This window comes from Coregonus lavaretus (genome assembly GCF_964263955.1).
Source record: "Coregonus lavaretus genome assembly, chromosome: 9".
Taxonomy (NCBI): domain Eukaryota; kingdom Metazoa; phylum Chordata; class Actinopteri; order Salmoniformes; family Salmonidae; genus Coregonus; species Coregonus lavaretus.
The window spans coordinates 42,356,760-42,384,594 of NC_139996.1; the positions used below are offsets into that span (position 1 = coordinate 42,356,760).

Here is a 27,835-nt window from a genome sequence, read left to right on the forward strand (position 1 = left end):
GAAACGGCACAGCACTCTCATACAGGATCATACAAAGACGTGGTGTATCCTGCAAGAGCGACAGTGCGTTAGCTCTCTCGCACACACACACACACACACACACACACACACACACACACACACACATACACACACACACACACACACACACACACACACACACACACACACACACACACACATACAGACTGAGCTAGAGTGAACCTCTGGACAGTGCTGCACTCAGACTACCAGGAAAGCAGAGTCGGAAAGAGGACCTGAGAGGAGAAGAGAGGAGAGGAGAGGGAGATCCACTGCTCCAAGAGACAGAGAGAGAGAGAAAGCAGAAGAGAAGACTGGAGCATGTGTTTCTCGACCAAGAACATCTCCCCTTGGGACCCCAACATCTGCATACAGCAGGACAAACAGCTGAACTGAACAACACGCAGCTAAAGGACAGTTAGCAGCATTATCAGATGAAGCATATTCTTTTAAAAGATACTACTGTAGCACTTTTCTTGTAGAATTATTTTAAGAGCTATAGCACTTTGGAGGCTGAAACATTGGCAGATGGTGAGTACTGCACTGTGCTGTGTGTGTGTAAAAGTATCTGTTGTTGGGTAGGTTTCTCATTCTTATTATGCTTCTTGTGAGAGAATATTACAACTACTAGGCTAACGCATTGAGTCTGTTCACAGTAAGAAAATGGTTGTTACCACAAAACAGGGTGACTGTTCTCCCCCTCATTCCAGTGCAATTATCAGAGGGAACTAATCCATAAGCTTGTGGGAGCAAAACGAAACCAAGGGAAACTGCCATTGACCAAGCTGCAGTAAGGTAGCATTACAATGCAGGTAGTGTGCACTGGGATGAAAACACAAACTTTAGGGCTTTATAAAACGTGAAAGAAGACTGCAGACATACAGTAGAGTACGTAGCTGAATAACCTTGAATATAAACTTTGCATGCAGACTTCTAGTATCGGAAGGGGTGGATATGAAAAAGTTAGTAAGATAAATAAGATAACATAAATGGACATGTTATATAGATGTACAGCATGAGTTCACACTGTATAACCTTTTTTATACACAGTAGTTCTCAAACCTCTCCTTGGGGAACCTCAGCCGTTCCATTTATTTGAACTATTCCACAGCTGGCACACCTGATTTAACTTGTCAACTAATCATCAAGCCCTTGACTAGGTGAATCAGGATGAGCTAGTCAAGGGCTGCAACAACATTATGAAATGTCTGGGTGTCCCCGAGGACAGGTTTGAGAACCACTGCTCTACAGTACATTGAGACTTAACTGGTTTTGCGGTCTGACAACAACCCAGTTTAGGATGAGAAATAACGTAGAATAAGAGACAGTACAATAGATGTAGAGTTCACACTGGGGGCTATGTGTTCTATGTGTTTTACCTCCCACCGGACAGCCATCTGGAATCATAACTAGCATCTGTGCTACAGTCTAAACCCTGCTGCTGCTGCGGAGGATTGAGACCATGGTCCTAATCTGGGGCAGGAATAACTGCACATTTACAACCCATCAATGAGTTAGTCACATGTGGGAGGCAGACGGAGGCCTAATCTGATGTGATCTGTGTGATGGTGCACTTGATGATACATGCTGTCAAACGCACTTCGCAACACCATCGCTTGTAATTAAACACTTGGTATAAATAATGTGTGATACTGTGATACACTCACCCTTGAGCTGGAACTTTTGCACATACAGAGAAAATATATTGGCACCCTTGCACTTTACAATGGAACACAATGGAGCAAAATGTTATGTTTTCTCTTTTTAAAACTAGTTGAATGACTATTTGTACCCTGTAGACAACTGGAACTTACCACAGGTGAGATCAATTACACAGTAAACAAGATAACTTGCCTCCAACCAAATTAATGAGAATTCAGAATAATTTAGACCAGGTTTATTTTTTGGCCTTTCATGTGAACAATCTCAATGTCAGTTTAGATGTTTTTCTACTTCTTCGTCCTGTGTAGTTGTAAATCAAACAAATACACTTGTGAACACAAAAAGGTTTTTCTATTTGAACACATTTTTAAAGAAATAGTAAATTGTGCAAGGGTGCCAATATACTTAAACACATCTGTACAGACGACCATGTGTTCCAACACTAACACGTCTATCTACCCTCCTTCTGTGGGCAAGTCTGTACTAAATTATTGATGCTAGCTTTTTGTCGTCGTCCCGCACCTCACCACCCCAAAAGCTTCTCTCAGTGTCTGGTACTGTAATTCAATGAAAGGCAGCGCCCCACTGGAATGGACTCCCAAGTGCTTCAATAACTTCAATTTGACTACTGTACTGGACGTGCATGCTTCCCCCCCAAAAATTAAGACCATTGAGTGAGTGAGAGCCCAAGTAGGGAAGTGAAAGCTGATTAAGGGACTGAATGAGAAGTGCTCTGACGTGGGAGGGAGAGAGTGAGAGTCTGTGTGTCTGTGTGTTTGTGTGTGTGATACGTAAATGGCAAGGGTGTGGCCAGAGGCATCTTCTGTTCAAAGCCATAACCACAGACAATTATGAAATACATTTAATGATGTACCTCCCCTCAATCTGAGTGTTCCTTCTTTTATACTTGTCCTCAGCTTAGGTCAGTGTGTGTGTTGGCGTTTGTGTGTGTGTGTTGGTGTGTGTGTATATGTGTGAGACACCCTTAAGGAAAGTTTTTGCAACACTTCACATGAACTTTCACATGTGGATTTTCACGTGATCACATAACCTTTCACATGTGGTTTAAAATGTACACATGAGATTTCACAGGTGATGCCCTGCAAACAAAAATACGTTGTTGTGATACACACACAGTGTTTTAAATATACAGTGTTTTCAACTTACATATTTGACATTCATGACTACATTGTGTATGTTTATTTATACAGTAATTATTATTCAACATGTCCTTGCCTGGGATTTGAACTAACAACCTCTTGGTTCACAGCATTCTGATCTTCCTGCTACACCAGCATGTCTGTGTCAGGGTCTGACTTCATCTGTATTCTTACACTTTAGACTTCAGAGTAAATCTCAGCTTTGATAAAAAAATAATTACAAAAATCGGAATGTATTCAGACCCCTTTACTTTTTCCACATTTTGTTACGTTACAGCCTTATTCTAAAATGGATTAAATTATTTTTTCCCCTCATCCATCTACAGAAAATACCCCATAACGACAAAGCAAAAACAGGTTTTTAGACATTTTTGCAAATTTATTAAAAATAAAAAATGGAAATATCACATTTACATAAGTATTCAGACCCTTTACTCAGTACATTGTTAAAGCACCTTTAGCAGCGATTACAGTATGATGCTACAAGCTTGCCACACCTGTATTTGGGGAGTTTCTCCCATTCTTCTCTGCAGTCCTCTCAAGCTCTTTCAGGTTGGATGGGGAGCGTCACTGCACAGCTATTTTCAGGTCTCTCCAGAGATGTTCGATCGGGTTCAAATCCGGGCTCTGGCTGGGCCACTCAAGGACATTCAGAGACTTGTCCCAAAGCCACTCCTGCGTTGTCTTGGCTGTGTGCTTAGGGTTGTTGTCTTGTTGGAAGGTGAACCTTCAACCCAGTCTGAGGTCCTGAGTGCTCTGGAGCAGGCTTTCATCAAGGATCTCTCTGTACTTTGATCTGTTCATCTTTCCCTCGATCCTGACTAGTCTCCAAGTCCTTGCCGCTGAAAAACATCCCCACAGGATGATGCTGCCACCACCATGCTTCACCGTAGGGATGGTGCCAGGTTTCCTCCAGACATGACGCTTGGCATTCAGGCCAAAGAGTTCAATCTTGGTTTCATCAGACCAGCAAATCCTGTTTCTCATGGTCTGAGAGTCCTTTAGGTGCCTTTTGGCAAACTCCAAGCTGGATGTCATGTGCCTTTTACTGAGGAGTGGCTTCCATCAGACCATTCTACCATAAAGGCCTGATTGGTGGTGCTGCAGAGATGGTTGTCCTTCTGGAAGGTTCTCCCATCTCCACAGAGGACTCTGGAGCTCTGTCAGAGTGACCATCAGGTTCTTGGTCACCTCCCTGACCTGGGCGGCCAGCTCTAGGAAGAGTCTTGGTGGTTCCAAACTTCTTCCATTTAAGAATGATGGAGGCCACTGTGTTCTTGGGGACCTTCAACATGCATACATTTTTTGGTACCCTTCCCCACAGCTGTACGGACAATTCCTTCACCTCATGCCTTGGTTTTTGCTCTGACATGCACTGTCAACTGTGGGACCTCATATAGACAGGTGTGTGCCTTTCCAATTTTTACATTTTAGTCATTTAGCAGACGCTCTTATCCAGAGCGACTTACAGTTAGTGAGTGCATACATTTTCATACTGCCCCCCCGTGGGAAACGAACCCACAACCCTGGCATTGCAAGCACCATGCTCTACCAACTGAGCTACAGGGGAATCATGACCAATCAATTGAATTTACCACAGGTGGACTCCAATCAAGTTGTAGAAACATCTCAAGGATGATCAATGGAAACAGGATGCACCTGAGCTCAATTTCGAGTCTCATAGCAAAGGGTCTGAATACTTATGTAAATAAGGTATGTCTATTTTTCCTTTTTAATAAATTTGCAAACATTTCTAAGAACCTGTTTTTCGCTTTGTCATTGTGGTGTATTGTGTGTAGATTGATGAAAAAATAATAATATTTAATCAATTTTAGAATAGCTGTAACGTAACCAAATGTGTAAAACGTCATGGGGTCTGAATACTTTCTGAATGCACTGTATTTATCATTGTGATTCAGGAGTAACGTTAAAACAGAATAATATGCCCCACCAACATTAGACATTTTTACAGAAAACCCTCAAATTGCTGAAATAAGTAAATTAAATACATTGAGAGTCAGAATAACTGATAACTAAAATAGCAGTGCAGATGGCACTCTTTTGCTAAGTGCAGAGATTTATTATAGATAATTAATGTTTAGGTGGAAGTGTCACGTCATGTGAAGGTTTCCAAAAACACATTTTCACATGATTTCACGTTTTCACATGATTTCCCATGTGAAATATCACACAAGAAGTGTTCCAAAAACACGTTTTCACATGATTTCACGTGTAATTTCACATTTCAAGTGTGAAATTATGTGATTTTCCACATGTGAAAACATGTAGTTCAACATGTGATAATATGAAACTACACTGTTAGCTATTGCTGTTAATTTAGTGGTAGATGTTGTGGTCGTTTTCTACAGTAATAGGATACTGTATCAGTGTTTTGCTATACAGTATATTTACTGCCAATCGCAATGCACTTGGGTACTTTTTGGCCTGTCCTGCAAATGAACTTGGCATGCCTCACTTGCAACTAACAGTAGTGTTGAAAATTATTCTGTACATGAAAACTTAAGCGAAAAAGTGCATATTGTGAGCACTACGTCATCACACACTGATTTTTGTCCTCAACAAGTCAGGTTGGTGGAAGCACACCATTGGTGGGAACATTCGTGGCAGTTAGCCATGAGAGAAAAAGTACTTCTCAAATTTTGAGCAATTCTATCCCCCAAAGATATTACGGGTGATAACTATACAACAGTCTATTTTACATGGGAATCATAATAACTGTCCAGGACCTTTAAGTTACTTGAAAATGCATAATTATTTTACAATATTTGCAGAACAGATAGTGTCAAAGGAGGTGCTGTACTTGTATCTGCATAGCCATCAAACACTTAAACTGCTACAACACTTCCACTGATGGTTGGCACAAATACACAGACAGTTGACCACACCCACAAATATGCTAATATCTCTTTAATGCTCACAGATCTGGTGGTGTAGCTGCACTGTAGCAGGACATTTCAGGTTCCTTGCAACTAAGAGATTATGAGTTGAAATCCCATTTAAGGCTAAGTCCCAATGGTGGTCACAGTTCAAGATTTTACAGTAATTGAAATCAGAATACATCAGAGCAATCTTGAGGGAATCCTATTTGAGTCAGAAAATGATATTCATATGATAGGTGTTATACAAAACAGCGCAAAGAGCCTATCCAATTGACAATCTCTTAGAAAAAAATATAAACTATTGAAAACCAATACTTAAAAATGACTGATATTGGCACAAGATGGAGGGAACATAACTAACAAAATTACAGTTAATGAAAATGTATGCTTAATCCAGTATAAATTAATGTATAGAATTTATTATACATGAGACAAACTTCACAAATTCTACAGCACAACGACAGAGTCATGTCTTAAGTGTAAAACTAACAATGACTCAATACTCCATGCCTTCTGGGAATGTTATAAAGTCCAAAAGTTATGAGCGGAGTTAGAAAGTTGGCTGTCAGAAGTATTACAATGTAAATGTACTTTTGTCTGTCTGCATATTTCAAGACATGGCATATGAGGGTGCAGTGAGATAACCGATGGGTTGGACGATACTTTTCTTGTCAATCATGCAAAAATCTCTGAAGCTGGAGACTCTTATCTCCCTCACTAACTTTAAGCATCAGTTGTCAGAGCACCTTACTGATCACTGCACCTGTACACAGCCCATCTGAAATTAGCCCACCCAACTACCTTATCCCTATATTGTTATTTATTTTTGCTCATTTGCACCCCAGTATCTCTATTTGCACATCATCTCTTGCACATCTATCATTCCAGTGTTAATACTAATTGTAACTATTGTACAATTGTACTATTTTGCACTATAGCCTATTTATTGCCTTACCTCCAACTTCAAAGTTGCTACATTTGCACACACTGTATATATATTTTCTGTTGTATTTTTGACTTTATGTTTTGTTTTACCCCATATGTAACTCTGTGTTGTTGTTTTTATCGCACTGCTTTGCTTTATCTTGGCCAGGTCGCAGTTGTAAATGAGAACTTGTTCTCAACTGGCTTACCTGGTTAAATAAAGGTTAAATAAAAAAATAAATAAATAATAAATAAATAATCTAGGAAAAATGCATACTTAAAAACCAAAAAAACACAAAGCAAAGGTCAAATGCTTTATTATCTAAATGTTGAAAGTGTGTGGGTGACTGAGAGAAACAAAATGGTGCAGTTTGAGGCCATGTGGCAGAGAGTGATGTGGGCGCTGGAGATGTGGGTGTGAGCATGTGGGTCTGGGCAGGTGTGATGTAGTTGATTGTGTGATGTTGTCATTTGTATGTCTATGTTTTGTATTGTTCTTATTTTTTTATAAAAATGTGGGTTGGGTCACTTAGTTCGGTTGTTTTCTTTAACCTCTTAAGGATCGGACCCTTTTTTAAAATTTTAGCCTAAAATGACATACCCAAATCTAACTGCCTGTAGCTCAGGACCTGAAGCAAGGATATACATATTCTTGATACCATTCAAAAGGAAACACTTTGAAGTTTGTGGAAATTTGAAATTAATGTAGGAGAATATAACACATTAGATCTGGTAAAAGATAATACAAACCAAAAACATGCATTTTCTATTTTTTATTTTTTTTCATTATCTTTGAAATGCAAGAGAAAGGCCACACTATAATATTGCAGTTTAGGCGCAGTGTGTGTGCAAAGTTTCAGATTGATCCAGTGAAGCATTGCAATACTGGACTATTTTGTATCAAGTCCGCCCAAATGTGCCGAATTGATACATTTTCTAGTACATAACAATAGAGAACATACAAAAAGAATATGGTAATACAAAATGTAAGTTTACACACTCCCAGGAATGTCATACATGACGGATCATTAGCTTATACCATGCTAATGATCTAATTATGTTAATGACCCTCCCCGCACTGCCATCTAGATGTGTGAAAGTTATGGAATCGAACCAGTGGGCTCCCGAGTGGCGCAGCGGTCTAAGGCACTGCATTTTCAGTGCTTGAGGTGTCACTACAGACCCCCTGGTTCAATTCCAGGCTGTATCACAACCGGCCGTGATTGGGAGTCCCATAGGGTGGCGCACAATTGGCCCAGCGTCGTCCGGGTTTGGCCGGTGTAGGCCGTCATTGTAAATAAGAATTTGTTCTTAACTAACTTGCCTAGTTAAATAAAGGTAAAAAAAATACACTAACTTTCACATATCTAGATGGCCATGTGGGGTGGGTGTGGAGCCAGAGACAGCAGGGGTTCTAACTGTAGAACCCAGTTCCTACATTTGAATATAAAAATGGATTTTATCAAACAAAACTATGCTACATTTTATCTCTGGGACCCTTAGGATGACAAATCAGAGCAAGATTACTGAATGTAAGTACATTATTTACCTTCAGAGGTGAATGTATCAAACCAGTTGCCGTGATAATTTTTTTGTTGTTGTGCCCTCTCCTCAAACAATAGCACAGTATTTTTTTCACTGTAATAGCTACTGTAAATTGGACAGTGCAGTTCGATGAACAAGAATTTAAGTTTTCTGCCCAAATAAGACATGTCTATGTCCTGGAAAGTGTGCTGTTACTTACAACAGTCATGCTAATCACATTAGCGCACGTTAGCTCAACCATTCCGTATATGGGACACCGATCCCGTAGAGGTTAAAAACTGCAGCGTTATTGGTGCTGGGTTATTGAAATATGTCCAACCGGGTCAGATCAGAAGACTGGAGGTATGGTTTAGTAGGGGCATGGCTTTCAGATAGTTGTTTTTGGTCATCCAAATAAGTAAATGTCATTCCTGTTCATCTGTTCTGTTGTATAGTTATCACATGGTAAAGTTGAACATTTACATTTTTATAGTTTCAATAAGGCTTACAGAAGTGTGTGAGCACCTTAAAAGCCTACATACATCCCATTGTTGGGATACAATGAGGTGGTGTACTTTATTATAATTGTAATATTATAGAAGAATGGGTAAAATGCCCACAAAATATGAAAAATTGAATTTGCAGTATGTAAACATAACATGATCAGGAATTACATTTACTCTCACTGGTGGCCAATTAGGTCTAGCTGATAGTCACGCCCCGAATAAGCCACACCTCCTGAAAATACCTAAGGATTACGTTAAAAAAGAACCAGCTGCTAGGTCAACCCAGCATGAGAGTAAAATATGCCCAACTGATGGTTAAATTAACCCATGTTTGGGTAATCCCAACAACCCAACTTGTTGGGTTATACACTCAACCCAACTGGCAAAAAAAAAAATATATAAAAATATGTCAAATATTTACAAGCGCCGGGTTACCAAAGAACCCAAATTGGGTTGTTTTTAACCCATCTTTTTTTTGTGTGTGATGCTGCTGCACTGGTGACAGCTCCAGTCAGTGACAGAACACTGTGGTTCTTCTGATTTCAGATCAGATGTACTCATCATGCTCTGATTACACAGGACACGCACCGCACACCTCACATCTCACACAGTGAAACAGAAGAACACCCAACAAAGATACACTAATGTAACCAAGTGCACCTAAAACTGGGAAACAGAAGCAAGAACACTTCATATCGAGAATTGAGAAACAGAAGCAACTATACTTCCTACTGACAATTGAGAAACAGAACCAAACACACCCAATACTGAGAAATACAACCAAGCACACCCAATACTGAGACACACAAATATAACCAAGCGCACCCAATACTGATGCGTACACCTCAGGCGTCAAACTTCACAAATCCAAACAATACTGCATGTGCCCTCAATGCCTTCTAACTCTACCTACAGTTGAATGCAGGAAAGAATGTTGCATAACCCTAGTGTCAGTCTATACATATATAGAGTACAGACTATGAGAAAGTAAGAGGAAAGGAAGAGGAGGAGAGTGATGCAGGGCCTTTGTGGAGTGATGACAAAAGAAGGACCTTGAGGCTCCTCTAAACTGGCTCTACTGAGTGGCAGCAGAGGCACGCATGATGGAGCTACATAATCTCTCTAATCATGAAATTAATGACATCTCTCTCTCTCTCTCTCTCTCTCTCTCTCTCTCTCTCTCTCTCTCTCTCTCTCTCTCTCTCTCTCTCTCTCGTGTGATTGTCTGCAGGTGAAAGATGAGGGTTGTCTGTGTGTTCAGTAGAAAGTTAACTTCATCTCCGTACAGTACTTGCATTTACTTTGGGCTAAGCACATGCATCCGAGCACATGCATCAAGCGCTTTTTTGACTGAACCCCCCCCCCCCCCCCCCCCCCCTTGAAATACCAAGGAACTAAAAGGGAATCGAAATGGATGAAAAGGGAAACGAAGTGTTTAACAGTCAGAGGGGTAAGAGGGTGAAGGATAGAATTATGTTGTTCCAAATCAGATGGAAAAGATTGTTGTCCTTACTAATCTGTACATGTACTCATTATTCATTATTATATAAGATGAGTGTTAAAACTGCCAACAATCTCTCTCCTACACATCCAAATACGCACCATGTATTGCTCATCTGATGACTCCTTTTCTCTCTTTCTCAATCTCCCGCTCTCTTTCGCTTTCTTATTCTTTCTTTCTGTTTTTGAATTTACCAGGGCTCTGCATAGCTGGTGGGTGGCACAAGGACGGCACCTACTGAGAGATGCCAGTGCCAGTCTATGGTGGCACCAGAGTGGGCAGAGCAGACATGCAGCCCCTTGACAGGACCCACCCGGAGAGCCTGGGTGAGTGACTACCACAGTGGGCTGATTGACAGAAATAAGTGTTCAATCGATTCAAGAATTTCCTGTACGTATATTTGACTTGGCATCCAACAAATTCTGGGGGTTGATTTAGATTACTCAGACATTTGGCGAAATCTTGTATTGGTCATGTCATTAAAATGCATAATCAAATTCCTCTCCTTAATTTTCTCCTCTCCTCTCTCCCGAGACTATGCAGCCCTGCCCAGTCTGCTGCTGGTACTGCTTGGTCTGCTAGTGGCAGCTAGCGGATGTCCCACAGTGTGCATCTGCAAAAGCAATGGCACAGACTGTACAGGCCTGGCTCTGCTCTCGCTAACCACCGTCCTGCCCCTGCTGCCCCATGACACCCGCACCCTCCGCCTGCCCCACAACAACCTCTCCTCCCTAGGCAATGGGGACCTGTCCAACCTAAGCGCTCTGGAGCTTCTGGACCTCTCCGACAACCACCTCTCCAGCCTGCAGCCGGGGGCTTTCTCCGGACTCAGCAGCCTCCAGTGGCTCAACCTCTCTGGTAACAACCTGGGTGACTGCCCCCTTCCTACCTCTCCAGATCCCAGTAACCAGACGGAGGTGACACAGAGTAACGGGAGTCGCTGGGGACTGAGCCGAGAGCTGTTCCAGGGTCTGTGGACACTGAAAGGGCTGGACTTGTCCCTGAATGGCCTGGTTGTTCTGCCCAAGGGCCTGCTGGACGAGCTCCAGGGCCTGGCCTGGCTGTCTCTGGCTGGAAACAAGCTGCAGAGCTTGGACAGAGCTACCTTCCAGCCTCTGGGCAGCCTGTTGAGCCTCCAACTGGCAGGGAACCCATGGGAGTGTGACTGCAACCTGAGGGACTTCAAGCACTGGATGGAGTGGATGCTGTACAGACGTGAGTGTTATGTTGTGTATTGAAAGGCTTTAAGGTTACAATGTTTCATGTACAGTCAAGTCATTTCGCCTTCGTTCCATGTCATGTACTAGTTTGATGCTGTATTAAGTCTGTAAATGAGATTGATTAGCTATTGATAGTGTTAATGATCCACTGCATTGCTCGCTGTGTCTCAGACGGGCAGGTGGATGCTGTGAAGTGTAACCTCCCCAAGGAGCTGAGGGGGAAAGACATCCGCAGCATCCCTATAGAGATGTTCAACTACTGCCTGCAGCTGGATAACCAGGACAGGGTCCCCGGCTACGACGGGCCTCGAGGAGGACGCCCACCCTGCTTCGGTCTGATTAACGGGCCCATGAACGGGCCCCAAATCAACCAAGAAGACTGCGTGCGCCAGCGCTACCGGCCCATTAGCGTGCGCAGGGCCTGGGGGACTCAGATCGTGGCGGCGTGTGTGTGTGGCGTGGTGTGCGTGTTGATGGTGGTGGCAGCAACCTACGGCTGTATCTATGCCTCTCTCATGGCCAAGTACCAGAGGGAGCTGAAGAACAGAGGGCAGCCGCTGATGGCGGGGGAGGGAGGGGGGGAGACAGACGCTGAGGACGGAGCTTGTCTGTCCTCCCCAATGTCACCAGATGAGCCAGAACTGAAGGAGTCCAGCCCGATAGTCCACGGATACAGAATAACAGGCTTTTGATCATTGTTTTTCTGACTAGCTGAAATTCCTGTTAGAAGGATTCAGTGGACTGAACTGCATATCGTACTCCTCTGTGCTAGGGCATTCTAGGTGAGGGAATGTATAGAGCTGAGCATGCATATCCCTGCTGCACTTTGCTGGTGGTGGATCATACAGGTGATCGTATAGAGGAAAATGAAAAACGGGACAAACTGGAATCCTGCTTTGCTTCAAGACGTGTGGATGCTCTGTGATTTGTTCTGCCCTGTGTGACTCTTTAGTCAGCTCTCCAACTGTGTGGTAATGGTTCTGGCACCTCGGTTAAGAGACTTTCCTAGAAATTGTCTTTGAAATTGTTATTATTCTTTGAAGTTATTTGTGTTTGAAGCAGAACATGTCAATAGATCATAGATGAAGTCAACATATTGAATATCCCTGTCCAATATATTGTAACTGCTCCTAATGTTTTGCTACAAAAATCCCAGGTATATAATCCCAGTAGTGGTTGTCGCTCAATCAGTTGGATGAGAGAAAACCAAAATACAGTTGACATGAATGTACTGAGAAATTAATGTTAGACGGATGCAGTCTTTTTTGTGTATTAGACCTGTGCTCATGTGCAGTTGCTTAATCCTCTCTCTACTAATGTAATATTCCAAATCATATCTTCATTAATCAAATCTATGCAGAGTAAGCCTGCTTTCAATGGTCCAAAGCCATAAAATACAACAGCATACTACTGACCTCTAGAGGATGTTATGATAACAGCAGCTGAAGAGTATCAGTTCCATGGATAGCAGCCATATTCATTACAAACTGAAACTAGTTGTCAGCTATTTCCATTTATCCATTTCGAACTGTCAAAGGGATCATCAACACTGCCCTAAAACAGGTATATATAACTATCTCCTTATTTATCCAACCCTTATTTTTGTCTCTAAGTTCAAGTTGAAATCTCCGTAAGGTGAAACAGCGCCACTGGTCGCCCCAGGTGCATTTGTTATTGTTTTTGTTTTGTTTATGAAATGAAGTAGAGGAGCATCCAGCATCATGGTAAAATAAAATGGTAGTACATACTCTGCTGTTCTATCGCGCGTGCAATGATGTCTGAGGGGAAAAAACAGTGTTCATTGTTTGAAGTAATGTCTTTGTTGTTGTAATATCGCAAACGGAAGTAGCAGTTTCACCGCTACGGATTCCAGCTTTAAGGGCCATACACACCCTATGCAAGCAGAGCAACGGAGTGTCGTATACAGTCCGTTCCAAAATTTGAGCCACACAAAAGTAAAGCGAACTACGTAGAAAACAATGCTCCATCGCTGCGTTTGCGTAGTTTGCGTGGTGTGCAGCGGCCTTTAAGCACATTCAATATTTGCTCTTTAGTTTTGCTCGACAAGACGAAGTGAGATATGTGATATTCTGTTAATCATGCTGACGAAAATAAAGCATTTATTTATCTAAGCTGCCCATCACAATTTATTCCAGCTGATTTTTTATTGTAGCTATATTTATGAAAAAAGCCTATGAAGAAAACACCTTATGAAGATGTGAAAACCATCACAGTTGTCACAGATACACTCAACAGTAACCCTGCTCTTTTAGGGAATTTCACAAGACAAATGGAGTGTTTCCCTCTCCACAAGAGAAAGTGTGTCAAACATTTAGCAGTAGCACCCCAGAGAACACTACTACCAGTATGGTCACTTCAATACACATAGAAGCCATTAGATGCATCAACGCCTCCAGCATTTGTGTAAAGCAGCCAGACATTTCAGAGAGTAAAAGAAAGCAGAAGCTTACCTCCAGCCATGGCTGTCTTGCCTCCCGATGACACAGTCACAGCTGTGACGGCTATGACATACTTCGACGCCCCTGTCACAAGAGAATCAACCAATCAACAATCAGTCTCACACAACCTCTGAAGTGGCGTACCGCAGTTTCGCAGGCCCCCCGCAAGGTCTGAGAAAGCCCCCCCCCAACCCAGCTAGCTTCCTACAATTCTACACATTTTGCCATGGGGCATATAGAAAAATGTGCAGTTGTATAGCTAATCTCATGCTATTCTGCACGTTTTGCAATGAGGCTGAGATTATTTTGCATTTTTAAAGCTAATTTCCTGCTATTCTACACATTTTGCCATGAGGCTGAGAGAACATTTAGCAGTTTTGCAGCTAATTACCTGTAATTCATTATTACATTTTTTTACATGGCTTATGATGGGGGGTCGGAGTGGTACGCCAGTGAACCTCTGACGTATTGTAGGTTTGTTAAGTTATATTGTCAAGTCAATAATGGAGTATATCAGAGTTGGGCTCAATTCAGTTTAAATTCCTGCCAGTTTGGACTTTAATTGTGGCATTTCTCAATAGTAACGGAATTCACTAGACTGGTGCCAGGTCGGTTTGTGTTGTCTTGCCAACTCCTATGGTCATTGTCACTGCAAGTGTTGGTAAGACAGCACAAACAGATCTGGGACAAGGCTAGGAATTGACCTCAAGCCTGGATCATATGGTAGGCCTACCTGTCTGGTCTTTGTTGTCATTGTCCTCCACTGGCATGTAGTAGAGGAAGCGTCCGGGAGGGTTCTCCATGGCCAGGCGGTACCACAGGGGGAAGTGGTCCACGGTGAACAGGTTGTCCTTATCAGCTGGAGTCAGGAACTTCCTTTGGAGCAGGAAGTTAAGAGAGAGTTTAGATTAAATTCCTCGGTCGTATTCATTAGTGCACAATGTAGGAAAACGTTTTGCAAAACATTGTTTCTTATTGGACAAGTTCAGGTAGTGCCTCCCTGTTTCTTTAATTTGGTGCCTAATGAATACTTCTGTGCTCAAAGGACACAGTGAACATACAATATAATGTAAGGCTAATGTAGGTTGTTTGACTCACTTGGCGACCCTGGTCTCCATTCCGGTGTATCTGGTCAGCCGGATGACGCCAGAACGAGTTCCCAGGAAGGCTGCCTCCACACCCGCCTCCATCCTGAACATACACAAATGCACAGATTGGTCTTTACTGCACTCAAACACACATGCTGTCCCAACTTCCTCTGGGGCTGCCTCCTCTCCTTGTTCGGTCAGGCTTCGGCGTTCGTCACCACCGGCCTTCTAGCCACTGCTGCTCCTCATCTCATCATTCCATTTGTTTTGTCTTGTTTATTACACACACCTGGTTCATATACCCTCATCAGTACCTGTATAAGTGTTCCCTCTGCCCCCTTGTTTTTGTGTGTGATTATTTATTGTGGAGGAGAGAGAAGCTCGGTGAAGCTCTGTGTATTTTATATCGCCGGGAATATTCCCTGTGTGCCTTGTATTTTCCAGTGCGCCTGTTTTGCGCACTGGAGTGTTTCTACGCATTACTGCGTAACTCTGTGGTTCAGAATAAATCCTGTTATTCTGTGATTTACCCTCCTGCGCCTGACTCCTTCAAAATCACCTCATCACAGAATCACAGACCCGAACATGGAGTCAGCAGGAGAGGAGCACCTGCCTGGAGTCGTGGCACGGGTCCGGGAGCATTCGACTATGCTAACCAGCTTGGGAGAAGCGATGGATCGCCTGGAGAGGAGAGGACCCGATCTTTCGGGACCAGCTGAGCGACCGGATCCAGCCACCCACACCCCAGCACCCAGAGGGATTCATATATCTCGACCACGGGATTTTGACGGGAAAGCTGCCCTCTGCCAGGGATTCCTCCTACAAATGGATTTATACTTCTCGAGAAGGTGTCTGCCCTCATCTCCTGCCTCTCGGGGAAAGCCCTGGAGTGGGCCAACGCGGTCTGGAGTGAAGGAGGAGCCGCATTGGACAACTTCGGGGAGTTTGCTCGCCTCTTTCGGGCCGTCTTCAATCACCCGCCCGAAGGTAGAGAGGCGGGCGAGCGGCTGGTCCACCTGAGACAGGGGACGAGGACCGCGCAGGACTTCGCCCTGGAGTTTCGTACTCTAGCGGCTGGGTCCGGGTGAAACGAGCGGGCCCTCATCGACCACTTCCAGTGCCATCTACGAGAGGATGTCCGAAGGGAGCTAGCCTGCCGGGACACCACGTTGTCGTTCGATCAACTGGTGGACATGACCATCCGGTTGGACAACCTGCTGGCTTCTAGAGGACGTCCTGGAAGGGGCCTGCCCGTTCTACCCCCCCCCCCCCCCCCAAACCAGATCACGAGATGATGGAGCTGGGTGGAGCGGCGATCCGGGAGAGCGGAGGACGACAGCGCCAGTGTCACTCTTGTGGCATGGGAGGACATTCTGCTGCACGCTGTCGTCTACGTTCTTTTGGGTCTGGAGGCGGCAGGCAGGGCACTCTCGCGTCACCCCAGGTATCGAACACCCACACTCGTTCAGAGCCCTCTGCTGCGCACTGTACCCTACACATCCACTTTCCTGATTACACGGTAGTTCCCCAGTGTAAGGGGGGGGGGGGGCTTCCTCCGAGGCTGCCTCCTCTCTTTGTTCGGGCAGGCTTCTGCGTTCGTCGTCACCGGCCTTCTAGCCACTGCTGCTCCTCATCTCATCATTTCATTTGTCTTGTTTATTACACACACCTGGTTCATATGCCCTTATCAGTACCTGTATAAGTGTTCCCTCTGCCCCCTTGTCTTTGTGTGTGATTGTTTATTGTGGAGGAGAGAGAAGCTCGGTGGAGCTCGGTGTATTTTGTATCGCTGGGAATATTCCCCGTGTGCCTTGTATTTTCCAGTGCGCCTGTTTTGCACACTAGAGTGTTTTTACGCATTACTGAGTAACTCTGTGGTTCAGAATAAATCCTGTTATCCTGTGATTTACCCTCCTGCGCCTGACTCCTTCAAAATCACCTCATCACACATGCGCACACATATTTACACACGCATGCACACAAGCAAACACACAACACACACACAAACACTAGCTAACATAAAATGAAATTAGCTAAAAAAATAATCTTGTAGTCTCACCCAGATGCATTGAGCATTATCGCCTGCCAGTAGGCTTCTAAGGGGGCTGTCACCACAGCATCAAACAGGGTCTGCTGCACCAGCACCTCGTCACCTGGAAGTCACAGACACTCAGTCAACACCAAATCTGCCTGATATTATACTTGTTTATTTGTCTTAATAATAATCCTTATTATCCCCATTAGCCGATGCCCTCGCAACCGCTAGTCTTCCTGGGGATCCACAAAAAATGGTTAGGATTAGGGTTAGGGTAAAATTAGCATTGGTGTTATGGTTTTATAAATGGTTATCTTTGGAGGATGGAACAGGCTGTAGAGACATTACTCACACTCCAGGTCAGGCTCCTTCCCCTGCAGGTAGCGAATGACAGCCTGGAGCTGAGAATATTTGCGGTGGTGAGGGTCAATGTCTGTCTCACAGTACGTCCTGAACAGAAAGGATACAGTACGTCCTGAATGGAAAGGGGTTTTCACTCCATGAAGTCCAAGGGCCATTTAAGACCAATAAAGTATTACAGTCCAATAATCTATCATTTAGAGTATTACAGTCCAATACTCTATCATTTAGAGTATTACAGTTCAATACCCATTAATTTAGATTTTTACAGTCTAATCATTTAAGCATAACACTTCAACAATCTATAGTCTATAATATTACTGTCCAATTTTCATTTATTTATCCATGCTTACCACTCAGCGGCTATGGATAGATCAGGGGACGTCAGGTCATGCAGGCCTGAGGGGAGATTGGATGAGACCAGTAAATAAATCAGATTGTTCTGCAGTAGATGAGTGGCAGAGAGAGTGGCCAATGGCACTTACCCTCTTCCACAGAGACTGTCCCCATGAACATCAGCTGTCCGTGACCCCTAGTCAGCACCATACCAAAACTGCAGAGGGAAATACATACAGTACAATGTGGAGTGAGATGTGGTCCTCTCTAGCTCAGCTGGTAGAGCACGGCGCTTGTAACGCCAAGGTAGTGGGTTTGATCCCCGGGACCACCCATACACAAAAATGTATGCACGCACGACTGTAAGTCGCTTTGGATAAAAGCGTCTGCTAAATGGCAAATTATTATTATATTATTATGTTCAATGACTTTATTCAATCCAATAGGCCTATGACTACATACCACACTCACTAACCTAGTATCACACTTACCTGAATGGGGTCTCGTTGATGGTTGTGTAGAAATAGTCATTTGTTAAGAACAAAGGCCTTTTCTGTTGTAAATAAAACATTTGAAATGTGTTATGAGGCAGTTGTTACAATCAATATTCAATAATTTTACATAAACCACTGAGCCACATTTAATCTCCCCACACACAAGGTCTCAATTACCGCTTTGTCCACTGATGCTCTCACGTTTAAAGACAGAGTGCCCATCTCCCCTTTCACCATGGCTGTCCTTAGCTGGAAAGAACACACACAGTAACGCACACAATTTCTGTTGAACTTTTATTCAGTTACCTTACCAGCACAGTTAAAGCCCAGAACAATTCATTCATACCTAGAATAGGTACAGGTGTTCTACTGTATTAAATATATTCATTGTGTTGTCAGTGAATAATGTGATATGGTATGTACAGTATACTGCATGTGCAGGAGCTGACTTTTCTATGTTTCAAAGGTTTCAAATGAAACGGCCCCACTGACTGATTTTTAACGCAAATGTGTTCAAAACAACTTTATATGGGCTGTATTTAAAAATATCCTGAAATTAAAATCATAATAAAATAAATATTTTCAATAATCATTGCAGGTAATGTTCGTGGGAAAAGTGCAATTTTGGGGGGCCCCTTAACGTCATTTTGAAACCAGCCTCCAAATCCACCCCTGTATATGTGTATTCAGTGTTTCCTTCCTGTTTTATACCCAGCCTCACTCATGTGTTGTTTCCGTTTATTGTAAAGCTTCTTTGGTTTTTAGAAAAGCGCTATAGAAGATCTATGTATTATTAATACTGTTAATACTCACTGTCTCATCTATGTCCTCCCACTCCACCTCAGCCAGGTCCACACTGTTGTAGTTGGGCTTGGGCTTCAGCTTCTTACCGTCTTTATACTGTGGGACAGGAGAGGAGAAGAAAGACAATATGGGTGAAAAGATGAAGAAGAGGACAGATACAACTTTCAGATAGAACCTCATCTGTCTATATGTGTGTGTGCTCTGTAAGATGGGAGGATCACTTAGGCCAAATGTGTTTGATGGACATCTCCATGACATGGTATCCTGAATGACAACCACTGGCTCCAAATGGAACAAGTAGGTGTATTATTGACCACTTAACCTTGCCACCCAGAATCACAACTTATTGTTGCCTGGGAGGGACTAGCTGAAGTTGTCAAATAAGAAAGGCTTGTTTTCATTATCTGTTGCAAAACAATTTGCTACACAGGAAGGGCTCTATTCAATCCGCATCGCGGAAGTTCAGCTTTACAGCGTGATTGAAATTTAAAGGCAATGTTCTTTAGTGGAGACTACATTGACAGTAAACGCTCCAAATGTCAGCTCAATCGGAAATGACCTTTACATTTCTATCGTGGAATCTGTAAAGCTGAATAGAGCCCTAACTCAAGGATAGTTGTTACAATAATTAGGGTTAAATTGACTCTACTAGGAGTTATTTTAACCCTCAACAGAGTGATACATTCCCTGGGGTTAGTGTTGATAACTGGAGTTCATTGGGACACAGTACTTTTAACTCCACTAAGAGTAACCGGAGACATCTACGGAGTTATCCACAGATGTGGGAGGGGCCTCATTGTCATATTTCTCAGCATGCTCTGTTGCAGGTAGATTTTTTCAATTGTTTGTTTCAAAATCTGTGTTTTCGCATATACATTGAGTGCTTTTGATCTTATGCTACACAAAGATAAGAAACATACATTTTCTAAACAATTCCAATCTGTAAATGGTTGGATTTATAGCAACCATTAGAGAGATAGTTGTTCAGTTTACATGGTGCAGGTAGTCTTCATGTATGGTATTGATCAATAATAACAAACCTCCTGGCACTGCCAACTTAGATGGAAAGCTACTGAGGATGGTAGCTGACTCTATAGCCACTCCTATCTGTCATATCTTTAATCTGAGTTTACAGGAAAGTCTTTGTGGTCAGGCCTTGAGGGAAACCAAAGTAATTCCGATACCCAAGAATGGTAAAGCAGCCTTTACTGGTTCTAACAGCAGACCTATAAGCTTGCTGCCAGCTCTTAGCAAACTGTTGGAAAAAATGGTGTTTGACCAAATACAATGCTATTTCTCTGTAAACAAATTAACAACAGACTTTCAGCATGCTTATAGGGAAGGGCACTCAACATGTACTGCACTGACACAAATGACTGATGATTGGTTGAAAGAAATTGATAATAAGAAGATTGTGGGAGCTGTACTGTTAGATTTCAGTGCAGCCTTTGATATTACTGACCATAACCTGTTGTTGAAAAAACGTATGTGTTATGGCTTTTCAACCTCTGCCATATCGTGGATTCAGAGCTATCAATCTAATAGAACTGAAAGGGTTTTCTTTAATGGAATCTTCTCTAATGTCAAACATGTAAAGTGTGGTGTACCACAGGGCAGCTCTCTAGGCCCTCTATTATTTTCTATTTTTACCAATGACCTGCCACTGGCATTAAACAAAGCATGTGTGTCCATGTATGCTGATGATTCAACCATATACGCATCAGCAACCACAGCTAAGGAAGTCACTGAAACCCTTAACAAAGAGTTGCAGTCTGTTTTGGAATGGGTGGCCAGTAATAAACTGGTCCTGAACATCACTAAAACTAAAAGCATTGTATTTGGTACAAATCATTCCCTAAGTTCTAGACCTCAGCTGAATCTGGTAATGAATGGTTTGGCTGTTGAACAAGTTGAGGAGACTAAATATATAGATTCAATGGTTGTAAAGATGGGGAGAGGTCTGTCCGTAATAAAGAGATGCTCTGCTTTTTTGACACCACACTCCAAAAAGCAAGTTCTGCAGGCTCTAGTTTTGTCTAATCTTGATTATTGTCCAGTCATGTGGTCCAGTGCTGCAAGGAATGACCTAGTTAAGCTGCAGCTGGCCCAAAACAGAGCGGCACGTCTTGCTCTTCATTGTAATCAGAGGGCTGATATAAATACTATGCAAGTCTCTCTTGGCTAAGAGTTGAGGAGAGACTGACTGCATCACTTCTTCTTTTTATAAGAAACATTGTGTTGAAAATCCCAAATTGTTTGCATAGTCAACTTACACACAGCTCTGACACACACACTTACCCAACCAGACATGCCACCAGGGGTCTTTTCACAGTCCCCAAATCCAGAACAAATTCAAGAAAGCGTAGAGTATTATATAGAGCCATTATTGCATGGAACTCCGTTCCATCTCATATTGCTCAAATAAACAGCAAACCTGCTTTCAAAAAACAGATAAAGCAACACCTCACGGCACAACGCCTCTCCCCTATTTGACCTAGATAGTTTGTGTGTATGTATTGATATGTAGGCTACGTGTGCCTTTTAAAAACATGTATGTAGTTCTGTCCTTGAGCTGTTCTTGTCTATTCATGTTCTGTATTATGTCATGTTTCATGTTTTGTGTGGACCCCAGGAAGAGTAGCTGCTGCTTTTGCAACAGCTAATGAGGATCCTACTAAAATACCAAAAATACCTAATTGTATTTTTTCCCCCTGCTCTCTGACAGCCATTCTAAATGCAAGTTGTGAGTGATGTGAACGTGCTGGATATCTCCTGCAAGTTGGCTTCCAACAGAGATTGGATATCACATTGCAAACCACCATAATGTGACACATTAAGAAATATTGAAGTAAGGCTTTACACCCTTATAACTCAAATGAAGTAAAGAAATGTACTCTGTAGTTGATTGTTAATTCAAAACAACACAGAAAATAGTGACATGGAAAGGGAGTTGATTAAAAACGACACTTAAACTAGTAAAATGGCAATTGGAGTTAAATTTAAGCCACTGTGAGAGTTGCATATTTACTCCATTTAGCGTCATTTTAACTCCAAAAATATCAACACCATGACCCAAGTAATTTTAACACAAAATCGGGGTGGGACCATATAAACCCCAAAATAGTGTTAAAGCTCCAATATTTAACTTTATGGGCGACCTGACCAAATTCACATAGAAATGTGTGTTATAGATCTGCATTCATGCATGTTGAGCATGAGGTGTCACAAGACACTTTTTAACCAAGTAATGGAATTATTAATGCTCTGTTCAACAACCAATCAGTGACCCTTTACAAAATCTGCAACTTGAACACTGAGGGCTCTATTTTAACAAACCTAACGCAAAGGTAAATCTTAGCACAGGCGGTAGCACTATAGGTCTGGGGGTGTCAGAAATGTTTTTGCTCTTTTCACAGTGGGAATTATGAGCGCAATACCTGGCGGTGGCATGAAAGGGCAGGGTTTTGATGAAAAATTAATTGGAGGTGTGATGAGGGCTTGGCCACTCACTGACCAATCAATGCGTTTCATGGCTTAATTCTGCATGCTGTTGTCTCAAGTTCTGTAGGTTATTGACGGTTTTTTAGTTGTCATCAACTCCAATTTGGCTGGGGGCAGGGCATATTCTCATCCTAGTCCATTGTGGAATTATACTCGTTTATTAAATAGCATAGGCTACAGTAATGAGTAATAACAATAAATATACTGGATATATAAAAGAAACATCCAGTGTTTGCTCAATATGTTTGGAGTGTTGACAGTCAACATTGTTGAAATTGGCTTCAATGAGTATAGGCATGCATGTCTTTAAGCATTGCACTTCTCCTCAAATAAAAAATACTAGGCTTCCATAAATTGTATTGTATGTGTGAGGCACGTTCTCAATAAGCAAGATATAGCCTAGGCCTACGGTTGATATGGCGTTATATGACTGAATTTAAATATGTCTTTGTAACCTGACGAGGCGCTCTTTGGAAATGGGGATGGATACAAGCCAAAAAGAGTTGGCCTATGTGAATTGTGAATAATGCAAAAGCATGATGGCAAAAGCCTACTTTAGAAACCTTTTATGGATAGGCTCCTTGGCTAATGCATGGCCAGGATAAGAAATACACCCAACGCATTGCAGTGGAAACAGATTTCATTATAGTAGGGTAAGGGTAGCCTACTGAAGGCTTGTTTTTTGATCACATGAAACGGGAAACAAGCAATTGTTACAGGAAAATAACTTTAATGTTTCTAAATAGGGTCACCTGAATCAGCTCATCTCTCGTTCCATGATGAGCATATGGACATGTAGCCTACATGAGTCGTTTTACACACATCCAAAATAATTACAGGAGCTGGCTTAAATAATGTAATACAGATAAAAAGGGGATGTCAGCTCACATTTGTGATGCTCCCAAACTTCTAATACAGCTTTGGTGATTAAGATTGATTTCAAAGCAACCCTTTATCGATAAACTTGACTATTTGGTGAATGCAATGGGCAGGACAAAAAAACGAATTTCATTGAGAGGAGGGGAGGCTATGCTTGGTTTTTAATAAAGTGAAACGAATTGGGGAAAAACATTAGTTTTTTATGTTTCTAAATACAAGCTTTATGGGTACAAAAAGCACATATATCTTGTTCCATGCGCATATGGGCAGTGTGCATCATGGCTGGATAGGCTGTGCTTTCTCTGTCAAAATCCATGCCATAACCAATCACGTAACCGCTAAGACCAGCTATTGGTTGGTCTTGAATATCTCCACCAGCACTGCCTGACATTGGCACTTTGGCGCACGTTTTTAAGGACACACCTCAGATATTGCCACTCCTCCCACCTCAGCACAAGCGAGCGCCAATAAAACAGGTAAATGACCAATCCTGGCGCAAGTGATAGAAAATAGCAGAGCGGCGGTCGAAATTGCCAAGGAGCGTGCGTTTGACAATTGTGCTGGCTTAACACCAGCTGAAAATAGAGCCCTGAGATTGTTGTGAGGTTAAACTGTTTGGACTGTTTGAGCAGGTTCACTGACAATGATGATTGATGGAGCTGGGAAGAGCACAACCCGATCTGGGACCAGGCTAAGCTGAACCTGCATTTCCTCTGAGCAGACAAGGATTGATAAGTATTGTGGTTGAATGGGTTTTAGTTAATCAATCACTGTTGAATGACCTCCCACCAAAGGGCTGCATACATGGAGTAAGTTGTAGAAGACACATCTGATGAGTCTGAGGACTGCAGACACTTTGCACTTTCCCTCCAAGATCTAAGGACTACTGTACTACTGCTACTGCAACTGATCAGTCAGTCCTACATCATGGCTTCAACAAAGCTCAACAGTACCGCATGCTCTTTCTATATCTCACACCATCTCAACATGACAACTGTTCTAGACGAGCTTGATCTCTCTGCCTGTTTTTTTCTGGCACATCGTTGCAGGGAAAATATTTTTCTTTCTGATTCTTTTCATTCTATTTCTCCTCACTCTGGCGATGAACAGCTACCTACTCATTGGATTGATGAGACTTAAAGAGCGCTTCTGGCAGCCGTCCTACACCTTAATCTGTTGGCGTTATTACAGCATTATTACAGCATTCCCTGTGTTGTACTTTCTTCTGCTCCAACGTACTGTAATTTGTGGGCATAATTTTGTTTTTATGGCTATTGTGTTTTTGAGCTCTCAGATGACTCTGGAGCTCATGGCGATAGAAAGATATGTGTTTATTTGCAACAGCATCCACTACCAGAGCATCATGCCTCCCAGGCGTGTTTGCGACTTGCTTTGGGGCTAATCTATAACCTTAACCACTCATACTTAATACCTAAACTTAACCCTTTGAGTTGTTTCTGTTTTAACCCTCTAAACATGCGGAATTAACCCTGTAACCACATGGAATGAATGTGTCAAAAATAGACGTTCATCCATAATACGTCAAATTTCAATGGGAAACTATGAGATCTTGTTGGGTAATTACCGAGTCCAGCTCAACCTGAGACAAGGTGCATTTAACAGAGCCACTGCAGGTCTGCTCTATGAGCCTAGAATTAACATTTTAGCCATTTAGAAGACACTCTTATCCAGAGCAAATAGGGTTAAGTGCCCTGCTCAAGGGCACATCAATAGATTTTTCGCCTAGTCAGCTTGGGGATTTGAACCAGCAATCTTTTGGTTACTGGCCCGATGCTCTTAACCACTGCTAATCTACCCAGTAAAGCAATGAAAACAATCAAGCATCCCAGAAAAGTGCTAAAAATCACCCACGTTAACATAAGTAGCTTAAGAAACAAGATTCATGAAATCAATAATTTGCTAGTAACAGATTACATTCATATTCTGACAATCTCTGAAACTCACTTAGATAATATCTTTGATGATACAGTGGTAGCAATACATGGTTATAACATCTACAGAAAATACAGAAATGCCAAAGGTGGAGGTGTTGCCATTTATATTCAGAACCACATTTCTGTAAAGCTTAGCGAGGATATCATGTCCAATACTGTTGAAGTAATATGGCTACAGGTTCATCTGCCTCACCTAAAGACCATTCTGGTGGGAAGCTGCTATAGACTACCAAGTGCTAACAGCCAGTATCTCGATAAAGTGTGAAATGCTTGATCATGTATTTGATATCAACAGAGAGGTATATTTTCTGGGTGATTTAAATATTGACTGGCTTTCATCAGGCTGCCCACTCAAGAGAAAGCTTCAAACTGTAACTAGTGCCTGCAACCTGGTTCAGGTTATCTGTCAACCTACCAGGGTAGTTACAAATAGTACAGGAATTAAATAATCAACATCTTTACTAATGCTGCAGAAATTTGCTTTAAAGCGGTATCCAAATCCATTGGATTTAGTGATCACGATATATTAGCCATATCTAGGAAAACTAAAGTTCCAAAGGCTGGGCCTAATATAGTGTATAAGAGGTCATACAATAAGTTTTGTAGTGATTCCTATGTTGTTGATGTAAAGAATATATGTTGGTCTGTGGTGTGTAATGAGAAGCAACCAGACGCTGCACTTGACACATTTATGAAATTGCTTATTCCAGTTACTAATAAGCATGCACCCATTAAGAAAATGACTGTAAACTGTTAAATCCTTGTGGATTGATGAGGAATTGAAACATTGTATGGTTGATAGGGATGAGGCAAAAGGAATGGCAAGTAAGTCTGGCTGCATAACCGATTACCAAACGTACTGCAAATAAACAGAATAAAAAGAAGAAGAACCTACACTATGAAACAAAGATAAATGAAATAAAGAATGATAGTAAAAAGCTTTGGAGCACCTTAAATGAAATTTTGGCCAAAAAGGCAAACTCAGCTCCACCATTCATTGAATCAAATGGTTTATTCATCACAAAACCAACTGATATTGCCAATTACATTAATTATTTTTCCATTGGCAAGATTAGCAAACTTAGGCATGACATGAAAGCAACAAACGCTGACACTACACATCCAAGTATAACTGATCAAATTATGAAAGACAAGCAGTTTAATTTTGAATTCTGTAAAGTGAGTGTGGAAGAAGTGAAAAAATGATTGTTGTCTATCAACAATGACAAGCCACCGGGGTCTGACAACTTGGATGGAAAAATACTGAGGATAATGGTGGTTGATATGGCCATTCCTATTTGCCATATCTTCAATCTAAGCTTACTAGAAAGTGTGTCCCCTCAGGCCTGGAGGGAAGCAAAAGTAATTCCGCTACCCAAGAATAGTAAAGCTCCCTTTACTGGCTCAAATAGTCGACCAATCAACCTGTTACCAACCCTTAGTAAACTTTTGGAAAAAATTGTGTTTGACCAGATCCAATGCTATTTTACTGTAAACAAATTGACAACAGACTTTCAGCACACTTATTGGGAAGGACATTCAACAAGCACTTACACAAATGACTGATGATTGGCTGAGAGAATTGATGATAAAAATATTGTGGGAGCTGTTTTGTTAGACTTAAGTGCAGCTTTTTACATTATCTCACATGGTCTGCTAATGGAAAAATGTATGTGTCATGGCTTTACACCCCCTGCTATGTTGTGGATAAAGAGTTACCTGTCTAACAGAATACAGAGGGTGTTCTTTAATGGAAGCCTCTCCAACATAATTCAGGTAGAATCAGGAATTCCCCAGGGCAGCTGTCTAGGCCCCTTACTTTTTTCAGTGTTTGAACTTTGAGCAAAGCTACTGTGGATAAGTATGCGGATGACTCAACACTATACACGTCAGCTACTACAGCGAGTGAAATCACTGCAACACTTATTTCAGAATGGGTACCAAGGAATAAGTTAGTCCTAAATATTTCAAAAACTAAAAGCATTGTATTTGGGACAAATCATTCACTAAACCATCAACCTCAACTAAATATTGTAATAAATAATGTGGTAATTGAGCATGTTGAGGTGACTAAACTGCTTGGAGTAACCCTGGATTGTAAACTGTCATGGTCAAAACATGTTGATACAACAGTAGCTAAGATGGGGAGAAGTCTGTCCATAATAAAGCACTGCTCTGCCTTTTTAACAACACTATCAACAAGGCAGGCCCTACTATATGTGCTTTTAATAAGGTTACATGTTTGAAGTGTGTGTTCATGTGAATGCTATTGGCCACTGTATGTTTCAGGATGTTGTGGAGTTGATTCTCTCATTTTATACTGCTCAGTCTTTCATTTACCATTGTGATTTGTCTTTTCCCACTTTCATTCAAATCATTTATATAAAAAAAAATCGACAACATCAAATCGATATGATCTATATTAAAAATGGAAATAAAGCAACAGCGTAGAAGTGTGTGATAATTATTGTGTGTTGGTTGAACGTAATAGACCAACTGGCACTCT

At 42.0% G+C, this 27,835-nt stretch overlaps 2 protein-coding genes across 2 annotated transcripts in view; one reads left to right on the forward strand and one right to left on the reverse strand.

The window, feature by feature from the left end:
• LOC311135357 (voltage-dependent calcium channel subunit alpha-2/delta-4-like) overlaps window positions 1-27,835 on the reverse strand; it is a gene marked incomplete at its 5' end in the record, with an annotated part of 86,564 nt that overhangs the window by 19,637 nt on the left and 39,092 nt on the right. The window contains 10 exons of the mRNA XM_084169299.1: window positions 13,890-13,961; window positions 14,611-14,753; window positions 14,976-15,068; window positions 17,025-17,118; window positions 17,353-17,450; window positions 17,714-17,759; window positions 17,846-17,913; window positions 18,188-18,249; window positions 18,368-18,439; window positions 19,004-19,090. Of these exons, the coding sequence (XP_084025425.1) occupies window positions 13,890-13,961; window positions 14,611-14,753; window positions 14,976-15,068; window positions 17,025-17,118; window positions 17,353-17,450; window positions 17,714-17,759; window positions 17,846-17,913; window positions 18,188-18,249; window positions 18,368-18,439; window positions 19,004-19,090 (835 nt within the window). The remainder of the gene's footprint in view (window positions 1-13,889; window positions 13,962-14,610; window positions 14,754-14,975; window positions 15,069-17,024; window positions 17,119-17,352; window positions 17,451-17,713; window positions 17,760-17,845; window positions 17,914-18,187; window positions 18,250-18,367; window positions 18,440-19,003; window positions 19,091-27,835) is intronic.
• Window positions 10,672-12,110, forward strand: LOC311134800 (leucine-rich repeat and transmembrane domain-containing protein 2-like; the record flags this gene model as incomplete). Its single annotated transcript, XM_084168584.1, has 2 exons — window positions 10,672-11,413; window positions 11,590-12,110. 2 exons carry the CDS (start codon window positions 10,672-10,674, stop codon window positions 12,108-12,110), a joined length of 1,263 nt encoding a protein of 420 aa, XP_084024710.1.